This window comes from Motacilla alba, chromosome 18 (genome assembly GCF_015832195.1).
Source record: "Motacilla alba alba isolate MOTALB_02 chromosome 18, Motacilla_alba_V1.0_pri, whole genome shotgun sequence".
In the NCBI taxonomy this organism is placed as follows: domain Eukaryota; kingdom Metazoa; phylum Chordata; class Aves; order Passeriformes; family Motacillidae; genus Motacilla; species Motacilla alba.
Genome location: NC_052033.1, coordinates 4,690,675 through 4,707,913, shown reverse-complemented (window position 1 = coordinate 4,707,913; position 17,239 = coordinate 4,690,675). Strand labels below are relative to the sequence as shown.

The following is a 17,239-nucleotide window of genomic DNA, read 5'->3' as shown; positions in this document are numbered from 1 at the left end:
TTCTTTTCTGCTGGGAAGATGAGAAGCCTCAGGAAAAAAAAAAGAGAGCAATTATTATCTTATTTGTTTCTCTTGTGTTTCGCTCGTCTAGAATGTGTTTAGAGATTGTTTACTCACAAGTAATTGTTTTATTGGTTTCTGCTGTGAGTTGTTTTCACTCATTGGCCAATCAGGGCCAGGCTGTGTCAGGACTCTTGAAAGAGTCACAAATTTTCATTATTATCTTTTCAGTATTGTGTAAATATCCTTTCTGTACTCTTTAATAGAGTTTAGTATAGCATTCTTTAATATAATATAGTATCATAAAATAATAAATTAACCTCCTAAAAACATAAAATCAAACACACCATTCCTCCCTACCACAAAAATCTCAACAAATACAATACACCACCACCCTTTGGTAAACAAATCTCCATAACACATTCCACATTTGCCTAGCAACAGGTGCAGCAAGTGGAGATCAGAATTGTTTTAATTCTTTCTCTGAGCTCTCTCACAGCTCCTCGCAGCATTCCTCAGGGAAAATGCCTGGGAAGACTTGTGATTGCTCTCTGTGGCCAGAGAGCTGCTGCCACACTGCTGGCAGGCAGGAAGGGCTCTGCGGGGTGGGATCTGCTCATGGATAAACACAGAATTGGAAAAGCCACAGATCTCGAGGTTAAAACTGCAAGGGAGTGTGGTTGGCATGGCCCAAGTCACGCCTGGGGGGGTTCAGATTGGATATGAGGAAAAAATCTTCACAGGAAGGGTTGTAAAGCATCAGAACAGGCTGCCCAGGGCAGGGGTGGAGTCACCATCCCTGGAAGTGCTCAAAAACCCTGTGGATGTGGCACCTGGGGCCGTGGTTTGGTGGGGGGCATGGTGGTGGTGCTGGTGGATGGTGAGATTTTACCATCTTAAAGGTCTTTTCCAGCCTTGACAGTTCCACGATTGCCGAGGGCTCTGCTGTCCCCTGGTTCCCTTCTCTCCATGTGCACTACAGGAAAGACTTTGTGTTTCTCTCCATCCCAGCTCACACTCTTGAGGAGATTAATGGAGACCCACCACGGAGAGAAGGGAAAGAGCTGCAGGCAGCTCTGAGGCAGCAGAGATGGCCAGGGCAGGGCCAGCCCCTCCTGAGGGGTCTCCTCCTGGCATTTTTCAGCACAGATCCAGCAGAAATCACTATCCATGACCACACACTGCCTCCTTCTCTTCCTACCAAGCAGCAGCTCCAGCCCATCCATCCCCGCGGAGGGAGAGGAGCCTGGAGGAACTCCTGCTCTTCCCACTCCATGCAGGAGGGAACGAATCATTCACACACAAGTGTTGCTGTCACTCGCCAGAAAGAACAATTCTTTGGCTGTCTCCTGCATCTGGATGGCTGCTGCACACCCTCATTTCTTCTACCAGGAAAGTAAATCAGGTATTTGAAGGTATTTGCACAAGCAGGAACACGCCAGCAACTCCCAGGCAGGGGGATTTGGTGGAGCTGGGCTCCCCACAGGACTGGGCTGGTGGTGATGAAGACACAGCTGGCAGGGCTTGTCTCTGTCCCCCAACACTCACCATCTCTTACAACCTTCTCATGGTCCCCCCTGCAGGAAAGAAAGGAATTCCCAAAGAACTGACTCATGAGAGCCAGATGTGGAAAGATGCCAAAATATGTTCACAACCTGCTGCCAGGGATGTCCTCTGGGTAAAGCACATCTGGTGGTCTTGACCCAGAGGAGGACTGAAGTCCTGTGGGAAGGCAGCTCCTCTGCCAACATTATCCTTCCCATCTCCATAGCTGCCAAGAACCAGCTTATTTAAAAATAATTATAACTCAACCTAATTAACAGATGGATTTGAAAAAGGCATTAATTTTTTTCAAGAGCAATCGCTGGGAGTTGGAGCAGGCAATTCCATGTTTTTCACACATAACAAAAGGCTTAATCTCTGCTTTAAAAGAAAAAAATCTCAACATTTGGAGCTACCAAGGCACATCCTGCAACAGCAAAACGCTGCCCACTGAGGCCCTCTAATGACAGGGAGCCTTGAGTATCCCTGGGCTGCTCCTCCACAAACTGCTGTGCCCACCACAGCCCTCACCCACCTCCAGCTGCTGGTGGACTTCCTCGGGCAGCTGCTGCTCGTAGGCCCTCAGCAGCTCAATGGTCTCCTTCAGGGGCTCAAACATGGCATCGGTGGCACTGTGACGCTCCTTCACAGCCAGCAGGTGACCCATGACCTCCACCAAGCCACCGTAGTCACCTTTCTCCACCTTCCTGCTCAAACCTCTCTCGGCAGTTTGGATGAACTCGTCCAGGTCAGCCAAGCTGCAGAGTGAAAAGCAGGGAAAGAGGCACAGGATGAGGGCAGCTCCTCTGGAATTATTATTCTTCCAGCTCCTCTGGAGTTAATATCCAGCCTCAGAACTGGAATTCCTGCTCAAAGGTGTCCCTGGATGTGGTACAGCTTCCAAAGACAGGATGGGACTTCTCAAGTTGGAGACAGAGCACCTGAACAGAGACAGGGAGCTCAGGAGGGGCTGTTTGAGAGGACAGATTTTACTGTCCCAGTTTCCACTGGGATGGTGGGCAGGCCCTGGCACAGGTGCCCAGAGCAGCTGGGGCTGCCCCTGGATCCCTGGCAGTGCCCAAGGCCAGGCTGGATGGGGCTGGCAGCAGCCTGGGGCAGCGGGAGGTGTCCCTGCCATGGCTGGGGTGGCATTGGATGGGCTCTAAGATCCTTTCCAGTCCAAACCACTCTGGGATTCTGTGACAGTTTTCACCCCATCTCTTCCACTGCAAGGATCCAAGCTCCCCAGTGAGCCTGACACGTTTCAAAGCTGTAACAAGCAGGGATTGTCCTTCATGCCCTGCCTCTCTTCACAGGGCAGCTCCCTCCTGCAGGTGATGCAAATTCACAGCAGTTTAGGAAAGCAAGTGGACATTTGTGGGAGGAAAAAAAAAATCCCTCCATGTCTTTAAAATTAAGATCCCTGTCTCTCAAAGCCCTTGAGCCATAAAGCATCACAGACAGGAGAGTGTTTGGGGCACGTTTCCTCACCTGCTTATCCTGTTCTCAACCTCACCAGCTACTGCTTAAATTCTCTGGATGCTGCTGGGCCTAAAAGTATCCTTAAATACTTCACCTAATAAAGACTAAACTGCTGACTCAGGGACTCTGAATAACAGCTCCTAAATGCTCATTCTCTGCCACACTAAACCTCCTTGCAAAGAAATTATCAGGCAGATTTATGGTGCTGAAAAGCACACCAGAGATCACATCACCACCCCACACAGCAGTCTGCTCTTCAGATGTGTGTGAGCACTCCCCTGGGAGCATCCACAACCTAAGACACCCTCCAGTTGTGACCAATAAATCACCCAGGCCATTGTCCTGCACAGATCTGAGAAGCTCTTCAGAGCAAGGAACACGTGGGAGTGCAAAAGCTGGAGCCCAAACTGCTCCATGACACCTCCCCATGACTGCTCATGCCAGGCTACCTGAACCATGGGCTTTTAGAAGCCTCACAACATTAATGCAGATTTACTGATGGCCACCATCAAATCCAGTAGAGCAAGCCCAGAGCCCTGGCAGAGATGGGATTATTTGGCTCAGGAGGAGCAAAACACACACCTTGGGCAAAGACACACTGTCTAACACCCTGTATCAGGTGCCAGGGATGTCAGGGGTACCAAGGGATGCCACTGCTCCCGGGGTACCAAGGGATGCCACTGCCCCCGGGGTACCAAGGCATGCCACTGCTCCCAGCTCGCACACAAGCAGAGACCAAGGCATGGAAGACCCAGCACTGGGATGGAGCTGCTGGGCAGCACGGGCCCTTCTCTTGCTCCTGGATTAGCTCCGGAGATTGTCACAGCTCTGAGGCTGCCAGAGCTCCAGGAGTGTTTGGACAATGCTCCCAGGGATGCCCAGGGTGGGATTGTTTGGGTGCCTGTGCAGGGCCAGGAGCTGCACTGCATGGTCCTTGTGGATCCCCTCCAGCCCAGGGCACTCCACGATTCTCCATCCTTTGGCCACGAGTGTGCAATGACACAGCCCAGCCAAGAGGAATCCCACGAGCAGAGGCAGGACCAGCCCTCACCTGTGCGTGACATGGTCCAGGAGGTGCTGCTTGAACACCAAGCTCCACCTTTTAATCTCGTTGAGCAAGGCCGCCTTGAAGGGCCGCGCATCGAGCCTGAGCCAGCCCTGGAAGGCGCAGAGGGGCTGCATGCGAGCCACCTCCTCGTAGAGCTGCTCGTAGGAGCCCAGCTGCTCCAGGAACCCCTGCAGCGTGGCCGGCACCTCCGGGACCCCCTCCTCGACGTGGGCCTCGACGTCTGCGGGCGCGGGGAGGCGGGCGTGGCGCAGGAGGTGGCGGCACAGCTCCCTCCTGTCCTCCCCTAGGAGGTGCGAGAAGCGGCGCTCCAGCCCCGCGCGGTGCTCGCAGCACGCCGCCGCCGCCGCCCGGGAGCGCGCCAGCAGCTCCTGGCGCCACGGGCACAGCGCGGGCATGGCCTCCAGGGCAGCCTGGGGGGCACGGAGACCAGGGAGAGGGGAAATGGAGAGAGGGAGGAAATGGAGAGAGGAGAGAGGAGAGAGGAGAGAGGAGAGAGGAGAGAGGAGAGAGGAAATGGAGAGAGGAAATGGAGAGAGGAGAGAGGGGAAATGGAAAGAGGAGAGAGGGGAAATGGAGAGAGGAGAGAGGGGAAATGGAGAGAGGAGAGAGGGGAAATGGAGAGAGGAAATGGAGAGAGGAGAGAGAGGAAATGGAGAGAGGAAATGGAGAGAGGAAATGGAGAGAGGGGAAATGGAGAGAGGGGAAATGAAATGGAGAGAGGAGAGAGAGGAAATGGAGAGGGAGGAAATGGAGAGAGGGGAAATGGAGAGAGGAGAGAGAAGAAGAGAGTGTGGAGAGGGAAGGAGGGAAAGTGGAGAGAAAAGGGAAAGGAGAGAGAAGAGGAGAGAGACGAGGAGGGAAAGGGGAGAGAAGAGGAGAAAGGAGAGAAGAAAAAGGGAAAGGAGAGAGGAGAAAGGAGAGAGAAGAGAAAGGAGACAGAAGAGGAGAGAGTAGGGAGAAAAGGGAATTGAGAAAGGAGAGAGGAGAAGGAGAGAGAAGGAGAGAGAAGGAGGGAGAGAAGAGAGAGGAGGAGAGAGAGAGAAAATGGGAGAAGGGAGAGGGGAAAGAGGAGAGAAAGGAGAGAAGAGAGAAAGGGAAGAGAGAAGAGGGGAGAGGCAGAGAAGAGAAAGGAGAGAGTGGAGAGGGAGGGGAGAGGAGAGCACAGTGAGGTGGGAGCACGTGGCACCTCCTCACTGCCACCAGCCCAGGGAAGCCCCAGAGCACAGACCTGGTAGTGGCAGAAGCCGCTGTGCGTGGCCACCCGGGGCACCAGCGAGGAGATGTGGTAGATGCCCTGGAGAAGACTTTCCACCATGCCACAGAAGCCATCGTTGCTGCCAGGGTCCAAGGGAGGGCGAAACACCAAATCCGGGATCACCAAATCCAGCTGCACCTCAAAGAGGGGAGTGAGCCCTGCCTTGGGATCTGGTAGGGAATGACAGAGATGTCTGGGTCTTTATCAAGGAATTCTGAGCCACTGACCTGCTATTACAAGATGCCACATGCCCTGCAGGGACAGCAGGAGGGTGTGGGGGCAGACACACTCACTGGGGCCTGCACAACCCATGGAGATATTGGCAAACCAGCTGTGCTGTGGTACCCACCGAAGACAGTGGGGAACAGGTGAGACACAAGTGATTTGAGGAGCAGAAAACAGCCTGAGAAGGAAAGGCTCTTTGGGTGATGCAGAGGGAGTCCGAGACCTGAACAATACCAGCATGGAAGTGCTTGCAGAGGAGAAAAGCAACAGGAACTAAGTGGCTCTTTAATTTAGTGGTGAAAGGCATGCAAAAAACCACAGCAGCAACCAGAAACTGAAGCCAGATGCAAATGTGACAACCTAGGCAAGTTTTTAACAAGATGGTGAAGAACTGCACGCAATTCTCCGGCTCATTGTGCCTCCACATCCAGAAGGGAAGCGTTCCTGAAGATGCGCTTCAGCTGCACACAAGCTGCTCTCAGCAGAGCAAGGAGGGCTGGGCTGCTGACTCCTGAGCCCAGCTCACCTCTGCCCAGGAGTAAAGCTCAGGGACCGAGGGTTTTGTTTTGTGCCTTTCAGGAGCAGAACTGGCTCTTAGGACTCCCCACAGAGGAAGGATGGTGCCACCCTGTTGCTTTGGGCATGGCAGGGAGGGAGGTGACTGATGTCCAAGCACAGATGTGGGAGAAGCCTCAGGTGTCTCTCTCCATTAACCCTTGCAGACAGTGCAGTCACCTCCATCCCTCCCCCTGAGCAATCCAGTGACCAGTGCTGGAGTCACCCTCCCCTTCTGGAGGCTCCAGGGCCAGAGAAAAACCAGGAAGAAGAGAACCACTGAGTATGAGGGAGCACAGCCCGAGATGTCCCCTTGGAGAGGCTAAGCAGCCCCTGCAGCCAGGGGACAGGAACCAGGTGTCACCTGTGTTCTCCAGGAGGTATTTCAGCGAGCACTCAATGGCAGTGAAGAATCCATGCAGGACTATCTCATCCACATAGTCCAAATACACCTTCCAGGCGTCAGAGGCTGGGGCTGCACGTAGGAGGCTCTGGTTTTCCTGGAAGACAAAGAGATTCCTTCACACACAGCAGGGCTGGGTGCGTCCTAAGGAGAGCTGCCCACACCCAAGGGCAGCACAGCAGGGTCAGCCTCGTGGAGATGGATCTTCCCACTGGGGCATGGCCACCATTTGCTCCTCTCAAGGGCTGCTTGGTCTCCAGGAACACGTCAAGGTGAAAAGGGGGGGCAGAAGAATTTTAGAAGGTCTTCCACGTGTTCTCCTCCCTCTTCCCTGAGGCCATGGGACTTGGGGTTGCTTTGCAGCCCTGGGGCAGGGAGAACTGGGGGTCTCAAAGGCCCATCATGATGAAGCCATCTGGTTCTCTTCAGAGTCCAAGGCCAGACATGACCCTCAGGAGAGGGCTGGGCCTATATCCCATCTCCCTCCAGGCCAGGGCTGTCCCGACATGCACAACACCTGGCTCCAGGCTGGTGAGGAGCAGAGCTTTGGGCTTTCTCCTGGCCTGCAGAGGACTCTGAGCTCTGGCAAAACTGCTGGGAAGCACCAAGGATTGGGACAGCAGTTTCTCTCCTGTCACTCAGCTTCTCCCTGGGCGGTCAGCATCACCTCCTGCTGCACAGGGGGACACCGAGCCTGAAACCAAAGGCTCAGCCCCAGCCTCTGTTCCCAGGTAAGCACCTCAGAGGGGATTTTTCCTCGGAGCAGCATCCCAAACCCGATGCACATCCCAAACCCGATGCACCACTCCCCTCTAGTGGCTCTCCAGCAGCCAGGGCTGGAGCCAGAGCCTTCCCAGGGCTGCAGCTGCTGCTGGTCCTGCCCGGGGCTGGGAGCCCCAGCCAGCCCCACACCCCAACCCAGCTCACCCCTCCAGACAGCATCAATTAACCAGGAGTCAGGTTCTCCAGTGGGTTCAGGGAGTTCATTTCAGCCAAAGCAGCTCTGGACGTTTTCAGTGCCACAGGGACAACACGGAGCCCCTGAGGAGCCCCCCAGCCCTGCAGGTGCCCCCTGACCCTCACCAGGGAGTGGATCCTGTGCCCACACCCCAACACAGAGCCTGTGAGGAGCCCCCTCACCTTCACCAGGCAGTGGATCCTGTGCCCACACCCCAATACAGAGCCTGCGAGGAGCCCCCCAGTCCTGCAGGTGCCCCCTCACCTTCACCAGGCAGTGGATCCTGTGCCCACACTCCCTGACCAGGCTGCAGCGCCGTTCCAGGCGCTCCTGGCACTCCTCCAGGCTCAGCACTGCCTCCCTTCTGGAATCCCTCCTCTCGAGGACGGGCGACCCCCATGAGCCCACGATGCTCCGGATCTCCTCAACGTTGGCCTTGGCTTTCTGCAGCCTCTGCTCCAGGTCACAGACGTCGCCCATCACCCCGGAGATGTGGTCCCAGACACCTGGGGAGAGTGAGATGGTTGATCCTCTGTTTTCAGAGCTGCTGGGCCAAGCTCTGGTGTTCTCTCCCTCAGACCGTTTCCCCTGTGGTCTCACGTGTTTCTCACCCATCCTCAAGGTAAGAGATTCACCACCTCGAGCAGCAGAGCCACTTCCACCTCTCCCCTACCCCAGCAAGCCACAGCAGGGACCACCAGAGCTCTCCTCGCACAGCCTGGGCTAAACCTGAGGGGAGCAGGATCCCGCCCTGTCACTGTCACATTTTCTGGGAAATCCCTTCGCCAGGACTTCTTCTCCTGGGAAGCTGAGAAGCCTCAGGAAAGAATGAAAACAATAATTATCTGAGCGCTTGGAACGTGCTCTGCAGATCGTTTACCAACAGGTGCCTCTTGGATTGGTTCCATGTGAATTGTTTTAATTCAAGGAACAATCACAGTCCAGCTGTGTCGAGGCTCTGAGGAGTCAGGGTTTCCATGATCATTCTTGTTAAGCCTTCTGATGTATCCTTTCTATTTCTTTAGTACAATATGATAATATTATAATATATAATATATAATAATATATAATAAATATAATAAATACAGTATAGTAAGTATAGTATAGTAAGTATAGTATAGTATGTATAGTAAATATATATAATATAATATAAATAACAAAATATAATATAATAAATAAAATAAAATATAATAAATAAAATATAATAAACATAATGTAATATAATATAATATAAATAAAAAATATAAGATAATAAATGAAATTAATATAAGTGAAATAAAATACAATAAATATAATATAATACAGTATACTATACTATACTATAATATAATAAATATAATATAATATAATATAATAAATATAATATAATATTTACAATAATATTACAATACATTTATAATGCATTGTAACCAGGAAATGGGTTGGCTCCTGATGGAACAGCGTTGAGTTTTATATCTGTCTCACTATTCATGGAAACTGATAACGAAATAAAATCTTTTAAAACAGCTCTCAGTGTCCCCATCTCAGTAAAAGCTGGGGAAACCAACATCCCACAGAGCCAGCTCACCCTCTGTCTTCCAGGTCAGCGTCTCTTCTGCCTCTCTCAGCCTCAAGTCGATGTCCTGCAGCTGCCCCTGCACCAGAGGATGTTCCACCTCCAGCAGGGCTCTCAGGACCTTGTTGTAGCTGTTCCCCATCAGCTCCAGGCTGGCCACCAGCTGCCAGAAGGATTCCTTGCAGGAATAGAGCTCAGCTGCCGCCGGGGGGATGGCTCCTGCCCCGCTGCCCCTCAGGTAGCTCACCTCCCTCAGCACCGACACCAGCTGGGGAGGCAAGGCACAGAGCTGAGCCCAGCACGGCCCTGCCAGCTCCTGGCATTGTGTCCAGCCCCCTCTGACCATCACAGGGGCTCCTGCTGGTCAGCACAGCCCTCCTGGCATTGTGTCCAGCCCCTTCTGAGCAGCACAGGGGCTCCTGCTGGTCAGCACAGCCCTCCTGGCATTCCCTCCAGCCCCTTCTGACCATCACAGGGGCTCCTGCTGGTCAGCACAGCCCTCCTGGCATTGTGTCCAGCCCATTCTGAGCAGCACAGGGGTTCCTGCTGGTCAGCACAGCCCTCCTGGCATTCTCTCCAACCCATTCTGAGCAGCTTGGGGGTTCCTGCTGGTCAGCACAGCCCTCCTGGCATTGTGTCCAGCCCATTCTGAGCAGCACAGGGGTTCCTGCTGGTCAGCACAGCCCTCCTGGCATTCCTTTCAACCTCTTCTGACCATCACAGGGGTTCTTGCTGGTCAGCACAGCCCTCCCAGCTCCTGGCATTCCCTCCAACCCCTTCTGACTGTCACAGGGGGTGTTGCTGGTTTACTCCCAAAGCAGCAAGCTGGAAAGGGCCTGGGCAGCTCCTGGTCTGCTCCACCTGTTTCCCTTTGATCTCTGCCTCTGGATTCCTTCCCAGCTCTGTTCAGCAGCAGCCAGCCTCTAGAAGTCACCATCACCTCTGGTGCTCTCAGCCATCCCCATCCTTGTGCTTCCCCTCCCAGAGGGAGGCTGAGCCACACCACGAGTCCCAGCAAGGCTGTTCTGCAAGAGCCACTGGCCATTAGCAAAGGGAAAGATAAGATGGCTCCAGTTCTCTGGGTTTGCTGGGCTGATTGGCATAAAAAAACTAATTAAAAAAATAGTGCCATGGCCTCAAACCCACTGACTCAACTCCTGGTGGCACCTTCCATCAAAGATTTCTGGAGTCACGAAACAAACCTTCCCTGGGTTTCCCCCACCCTTTCAGAAGCTCAGGTTTCAGGTCCACACAGCATGAATGTGCATCTGTAGGTGATGTCCCATCCCTCCCCACACCAGTATCAAGCAGTGTGGTGTGGACACGCTGACAGCAGTCCCACACCTGCTCCCGAGGGGCTCCCTGCCCCTGGCTTGAAGCAGAATTTGCTCTGCTCACTCTGCAATGCTGGTATTTGGGCAGAGCAGATCTATGGTAGAGCCTTGTTACCCTCATGGGAAGGGCTCCACAGAGCACAGAGAACCCCACCAGGTGTCCCCCCCAGCTTGGGGACACGTCCTGGGGGGCAGGAGGGCCGAGGGGCAGCAGCTCTTACCTGGGGATCAAAGTTGACCGCGATCAGTTTGGTCTGCGCATCTCGCCGGAGGAGAGGCTGAGTCAGGTTGTACTGGGATTCTTCTGAGACTGTCTGGCACCAGTCTAAATACAGCTTTTCCTGGTACCTGCCAGGGGAGAGAAACTTGCACCACACGGTTCCCAGAGCACAGGGTGCAGCTGTAACTGGGTGGCAGCCAAGTCCACTCTGAGGACTGCAGAAGGTGAAGGAATCTTCAAAAGCCATCCATGCCACCTCAACAACAGGGCTCCCAAGGCAAACACCCAAAAAATAGCAGGAGGGTGCCAAAAAACAGCAGGAGGGTGCCAAAAACCAGCACCCAGCAGCCCAGGGTGGGCTCGGGCTCATCTCAATTCCCTCAGTGTGGATGGGGAGCAGGGCCCTGCAGGGATCCCCTCCCTGGGAAGGGGTTCCTCTCAAGGGGCAGCCCGGAGCAATCAGGTGTGGCATCAAGCACTGAGATGCCAAGTCCTGGAGTTACCCCCAGCTCAAACTGTGGAATATCCACGTTACAGCCTCTGCAAACACAGCCAGTGAGAGAACAGAGACTTCTCCCAGGCTTTCCACCAGAGCAGCTCCTCCACCCCGCAGCAGCTTGTTCTGAAGCTCCTGCTGGGCTGCAGAGCCCTGTTCCCCCTGCAGGATTCTCACTTGGAGCCATCCCAGCAAACCTGTGGCACCCAGGGCCAGGCTCCCTCCTCCTGTCCAGGCAGGAAATTCCCTTGGACTTGGAAAGGGACATTCCCAAGCCCTGGGCTGCCAAATGTTCTGGCAGGTGGCTCAGGGGAGGGGAAGCTTTCCTCAGCCCCCTGTACCTGTCGAGCAGCTGGATCATCTCTTCATATTTCTGCACCACCCTTCTTCCACGGGCTGAGTCCAAGCTCCTGGCAGCACAACAGACAGGGGTTCATCACCTTCAGCCCTGGGGGCTGCCATCTGCAGTTCCCCCTTCCCAAGGACCCCCAATCTGCCTGGATTTCACCCCAAATCACCCCAGCCCCCTGGGCTCCCTCTCAGGTGTTTCCATGCTGTAAAATGGGAAGCAGCAGCTGGGATGGGAGAAGGACCCCGGGCTGCTGGAAAAAGCAGTTACCAAGCATCACTTTTGACCATTTTACCCTTGGCAGTTTTCTGTCACAGTTGTGCTCCGCTAGCTGCAGGTCACAGCTGTGTGAATGACTGTTTATAAAATGTGTAGAAAAAAATATAAAATGTATGCAGTAACATACTATATAGATCATATACATATAGAATATATCTATACATGCACACATATCTTCATTTTTCCTTTCCAACCCTTTCCCCCTCTCAAGTTGCATGTGGGAAAGAGCCTCACACCACCCTGCTGAAGGACTTGTCTTTAACTGCTCCACACAGAGGAGTAAAATCAATGCTAAAGGCAGGGACCACGAGAATTCCAGCCCTGGTTTGTTCTCTTGATCACAACTTGGGTGATTGTTCCTTTGTTTAATGCTGAGAAAGTTATCTTCTACCAACACCCGAGAGCTGGGCTGCTCCCAACCAGGTCCTGGAGGAATTACAGTGGGGAAGGTTGCAATATCTACTTTAATTACAACCTAGGGCTCTGTCAAAAGCTGAGGAGCCTATCTGCTGTCCCACTGTGCCTCTCAATCACTTAATAACCCATCCAATTAAAAAGCTCCTTCAAAAAACCAAGATGGCAGGGAAGTGAACAGCTCCAGGGCACCACTTCACTTCTCACCCCCTCACCGAGGACTGCTTCAGCTACAGCCACTGGACAGCACTCAACAGAGAGAGAACACCCAGAGAGAGACTTCCTGTGGTTGTGATATTTTATGAGAATCCCTTTGCTAGGATTTTCTTCTCCTGAGAAGCTGAAGGGCCTCAGCTTCAAGTGTAAACAATTTATTATCTGCTGCTGTGGGATGCAGCAGTGCTTCCTCGGTTGGTCAGTGTGGGATGTTTCTACTTGGTGGCCAATCCAGGGGGCAGCAGCTCTGGGACTCTCTGGGAGTCACAGAACTTTGTTATTCATTCCTTTCTATTCCTGTCTCACCTTCTGATGAATCTTTCTCTCTGTTCTTTGTAGTACAGTTATAGTGTGGTCTTTTTTATATAATATATATCACAATATAATAAACCAGCCTTCTGAAATGGAGTGAAGATCTCTCCTTCCCTTCACCAAGTCCTGACTGCCCAGAAGACCCACAGCAATAACTCCCAGATGGTCCCGGCTCATCTGGAGCAGACACTCACAGCCCTGGGACGTGCCTGAGGTGCTCCAAGGGCCCCTGGATCCGCGCGCGCAGCTCCCGCGCCCAGCCCAGCGCTCCGGCCACGGGAGGGACGTTCTTGTGCAGCGGGGGGAACCCTGCAGGGCACAGGGGAACAGCATTTCATCAGCCCTGCCACCCCCCAGCACCCACAGCCCCACAGCACCGCCCCGGGCTCCAGGCTGCTCCCTGAAATCCAGCCTCTGTCTCTCCATGGAGGTCTATGACTTGCAAACCCCCTGTGGATTTGGAATAAGGGATCAGGAGAAGCCTGGCGTGTCCTGGAACCAGACTGGGGTGAATTCTCTGCTTCCCACGGACACTGAGGAAGGATTTCTGGCTGGGAGCTGGCTGTGACCGTCCCATCTCAGAGCCACAGCAAATGCTGGACTCGACCTCCACAGATTTCCCATTCCCCTTGTTAACCTGCACTGGTTCAGCAGTGCTGCCTCTCCTGGAGCTTGTCTGCTTCCAGAACGGTCTTCCTGAGGCTTCCCAACAGGAATTTACCTATTCCCTTCTGTGCCAGCATTCCCAGGGAATAATAAACCCGGGAAAGGCTGATCCAACCCCAAATTCCCTCCTCCCCCTTGCATTCCCAGCTTTACAAGGGGAAAGCTCAGCCCGTGTCCCCAGCCCCAGCCACGCCTCACACGTGGCACGTTTAGAACAAGGATACTGGCATTGCTTTAATGCCAACTACAGAGCATTCCCAGGAACTTCCCACCAGGAAAGCTGAAATCCTTTGCAATTTGGGAAGTTCTGGTGTCCTTAGCAAAAGCAAATTATCTTCCCCCCTAAATTAGCTTAAATCGAGTTTCCTGTAAATCCGTTTTCCTCCTGGCATGGCACCCACCGAGCTGCTGCCCTGCCTGGGTGTGCCTGGTGTAGGTGAGCCTGGCCTGGTCCAGGGCAGAGCTGAACATGCTGAGCAGCACGGGGACCTTGTCAGCAGCAGCTGCAGCCATCCCAGGGCGCTGCAGAAGGTTCCGGAACATGGCCAGCAGCTGTGCAGGGCAAGGAGAGGGGAAAGAACGGGAAAAGTCACACTCCTGCACACAGCCCCACTGGGATTCTCCTCACTGAGGCAGCTCCTCAGTAACTCAGAGGTCTGCACCGATGGGCGTTTGTCAAAGGGAAGGTTTTCCCCCCCCTTTCCCAAGTAGTTCCTGCCTTTCATGGAGTCATTTAGGTTTGAAAAGAGCTCCAAGATCACCTCTGACTGACCTCACCCCTAAACCATATCACAGAGGGTGTCTTTGCTGCAGGAATGCTCAGACCTTCTCTGTGGGTGAACCATATTCCAATTGTCACTCTTCAAACTTTGCTATTTAACGATACACACAAAACGATTCAAAGATAAATTCTATCACTTACCATTTTCTATAGTAATTTTTACAATTATCCTGATTTTTTTTTCCAGAAAATTCCATTTACTTTCTCTGCAGGATAGATTCACTGGTAAACAAAGCCCCCTCATTCTGGAAAGCCTCAACTTTCAGAGTTGAAACTCATCCACATATTAACAAATTGATATTAACAACGATCACCTGGTTTTAACAGCAGTTTTCACCAGGAAATCAGAGAATCACAGAATGGTTTGGGTTGGAAGGGACTTAAATGGTCCTTAAATGACCCAGCTCATTCCACCCTGCCGTGGGCAGGGACACCTCCACTACACCAGGGTGCTCCGAGCCCTTTCCAAGCTGGCCTGGGAACTCAGAGCAGCCTTTCCTCCACCTCCAGGGACACCAGTGCAACTCCTGCCATCCAAAACCTGAGTCATTTCTTGTTGAGGACGGCGGGAGAAAAGCGGCACTTAAGTGATCAGCAAATCCCAAACTTTATTGACAGCCACACATATTTATACTGGTGTTAATGAGACTAATGCATATTGCAAAAAGCGAGCTCATTATTGGTTAGTTGCTTATCAGCCAGCTGCACCTAGTTTTACATTCTTGTGGCTATACTGTTACAGCTTTTCTGTGTTTCTTCATATTTCTAACCTAAGATCATCATCCTCCTTATCCTGCTATTGTACCAAGGGCACAGCATCCCTGTCTCACACTAATTGCTAGTTCACAATTAGTGATAACTAGTTGTGATAGTGATAACACTATCTCCTTATCTCCTTCTTGTTTAACCAATGGTATTAGGCTGCCATGACCTTTCTCAGCTAGCCAGCTGTTCACAAAATCCTCCACAATTTCTTTGCTGCTCTTCCCCAACCTGAGCAAAAACCCCTTCTGTCTGCGCCAAGAGGTGAGGAGCAGGGACACTCCCAGCCCCAGGGCTGATGAGGGACCCAAGCTCTGAGCCTCTCCACCCAGGTCCAACCCCATGTCACTGTCCCCTTGTCCATCCCACGGGCACAGCCTGCAGCTCCAGCTCTCTGTGGGCTCCAACCCCATGTCACTGTCCCCTTGTCCATCCCACAGGCACAGCCTGCAGCTCCAGCTCTCTGTGGGCTCCAACCCCATGTCACTGTCCCCTTGTCCATCCCACGGGCACAGCCTGCAGCTCCAGCCCTGTCTGGCCTCTCTGTGGGCTCCAACCCCATGTCACTGTCCCCTTGTCCATCCCATGGGCACGGCCTGCAGCTCCAGCCCTGTCTGGCCTCTCCGTGGGCTCACAGGGAGGGAGGGGAGGCACAGACAAACCTTGAAGGCGTGCTCCAGGTCCGGGGCGTCGCTGAAGGCCTGGCTGAACACGGTGCCCAGCCGACGGTCAATGTCCTGCACCTTCTGCTGGAAGTCCAGGGCGTCCTGCTCAAACTCCTGTGGGAAGGGCAGCAGGGAGTGCTGAGCTGTGAGAGGGCACTGGGGAGGTGCCTGCCACCTCCCTGCCCAGAGCTGTTTGCTCTTCTCATTCACCAGGAATTGAAACAACCCTCCACAGAGTCAAGGGCACTTCTGTGTGGTTTTTAGGGTAGTCAGGATAAGGGTGAGAGATGTAGAAATTTTTGATTTTATGTTTGAGAAGGTTGGTTTATTATATTATGATGTATATTGTATTAAAAATGTTACGTTAAAATTACATTAAATAATAGAGAGAAAGATGTATTAGAAGGTGAGGTAGGAATGGAAAGGAATGAATAATAAAGGCTTGTGATTTTCAGAGAGTTTGATTTAGTTGTATTTTTGATTGGTTATTAATATAATATAATATAATATAATATAATATAATATAATATATCAGCCTTCTGAAACATGGAGTCAAGATTCTCATCTCTTCCCTCGTCCTCGAGCACAGCCACATGCTGGACTTCAGCTGTGCCAGGGGAGCTTTAGGTTGGACATCAGGGAAAAAAATTCTTCACTGAGAGAGTGACTGGGCACTGGAACCATCTGCCCAGGGAGGTGAAGCCACCGACACGTTTAAAGCAGCCTGGATGTGGCACTCAGGGCCACGGTTTGGTGGATGAGGAGGTGCTGGGGCACAGTTTGGACCTGATGACCCCACAGGTCTGCTCCAGCCTGGTTCATGGTTATTGTGCAGCTGCAAGAACTGCCGAGTGTCTGCAGAAGAGGCCAGCAGCTCCCTGTCCCCTGCAGGGACAGATCAGAGCGCCACAAGGGGAGGAAGGAGCTGGAAGGAGGAGCCGGGGCTCTGCTGCAGAGGGAGCTGCTCCCTGGACAGGGGGATGCTGCTGCCATCCCTCAGGCTGCCCCACCTACCGCGTTGGCCAGGTCCAGGCAGTCGTAGGCTCGCTCTGAGAACACCTGGAAGCCCTCCTGGAACTCCTCGTGCATGCCCAGCACCTGCTGGCCCAGGGCCTTCCCTTTCATGCCCCCAAACTCAATCTTCTCCAGCTGTGCCAGCTCCAGGGCTGTGGTCAGGAGGCCCTGCAGAGCCAGAGGAGGCACACACAGCTTCAGCCACAAGCAGATGATGAGCTACCCCAGCACAGAGCTGTGTTTGCTCCTGGGCCACCCTGAGGGTGCTCAGGCTGGGACCAGGATGATCTTTGAGGTCCCTTCCAACCCAAACCCCGCTGTGATCCTACAATTCCGAGTGGTTTCAAGACAGATGCCATCCATTGTGGCTTTCAACAGAGCTCCCTAAGGGAGGAGCAGAGTGACACAGCGTGGTTAGAGCAGGAAAACCTTCTGCTCCAGTGCAGGGAACGAGAGAAGGAGAAAAGCAGCCCAGACCTTGCCTTGCATAGGCACAAGCAGCCTGTGCAGTGCCCATCTGCCCCCCATCAGCCTGAACAGTGCCCATCTGCCCCCCAGCAGCCTGAACAGTGCCCATCTGACCCAAAAGCAGCCTGAACAGTGCCCATCTGACCCGAAATTAGCCTGAACAGTGCCCATCTGACCCTCATCAGCCCGTGCAGTGCCCATCTGCCCCCCATCAGCCTG

The 17,239-nt window shown here is 53.0% G+C and overlaps 1 protein-coding gene across 1 annotated transcript in view; it reads right to left on the bottom strand.

The window, feature by feature from the left end:
- The window catches only part of LOC119709599 (dynein heavy chain 9, axonemal-like), a 54,339-nt gene that overhangs the window by 28,631 nt on the left and 8,469 nt on the right, over positions 1–17,239 (bottom strand). Inside the window, exons 7-17 of the mRNA XM_038157571.1 lie at positions 16,553–16,720; positions 15,536–15,652; positions 13,732–13,882; positions 12,859–12,973; positions 10,600–10,726; positions 9,057–9,312; positions 7,754–7,995; positions 6,493–6,628; positions 5,322–5,518; positions 4,076–4,503; positions 2,078–2,300 (exon numbers count right to left, since the gene is read on the bottom strand). Coding sequence (XP_038013499.1) covers positions 2,078–2,300; positions 4,076–4,503; positions 5,322–5,518; positions 6,493–6,628; positions 7,754–7,995; positions 9,057–9,312; positions 10,600–10,726; positions 12,859–12,973; positions 13,732–13,882; positions 15,536–15,652; positions 16,553–16,720 — 2,160 coding nt within the window. The remainder of the gene's footprint in view (positions 1–2,077; positions 2,301–4,075; positions 4,504–5,321; positions 5,519–6,492; positions 6,629–7,753; positions 7,996–9,056; positions 9,313–10,599; positions 10,727–12,858; positions 12,974–13,731; positions 13,883–15,535; positions 15,653–16,552; positions 16,721–17,239) is intronic.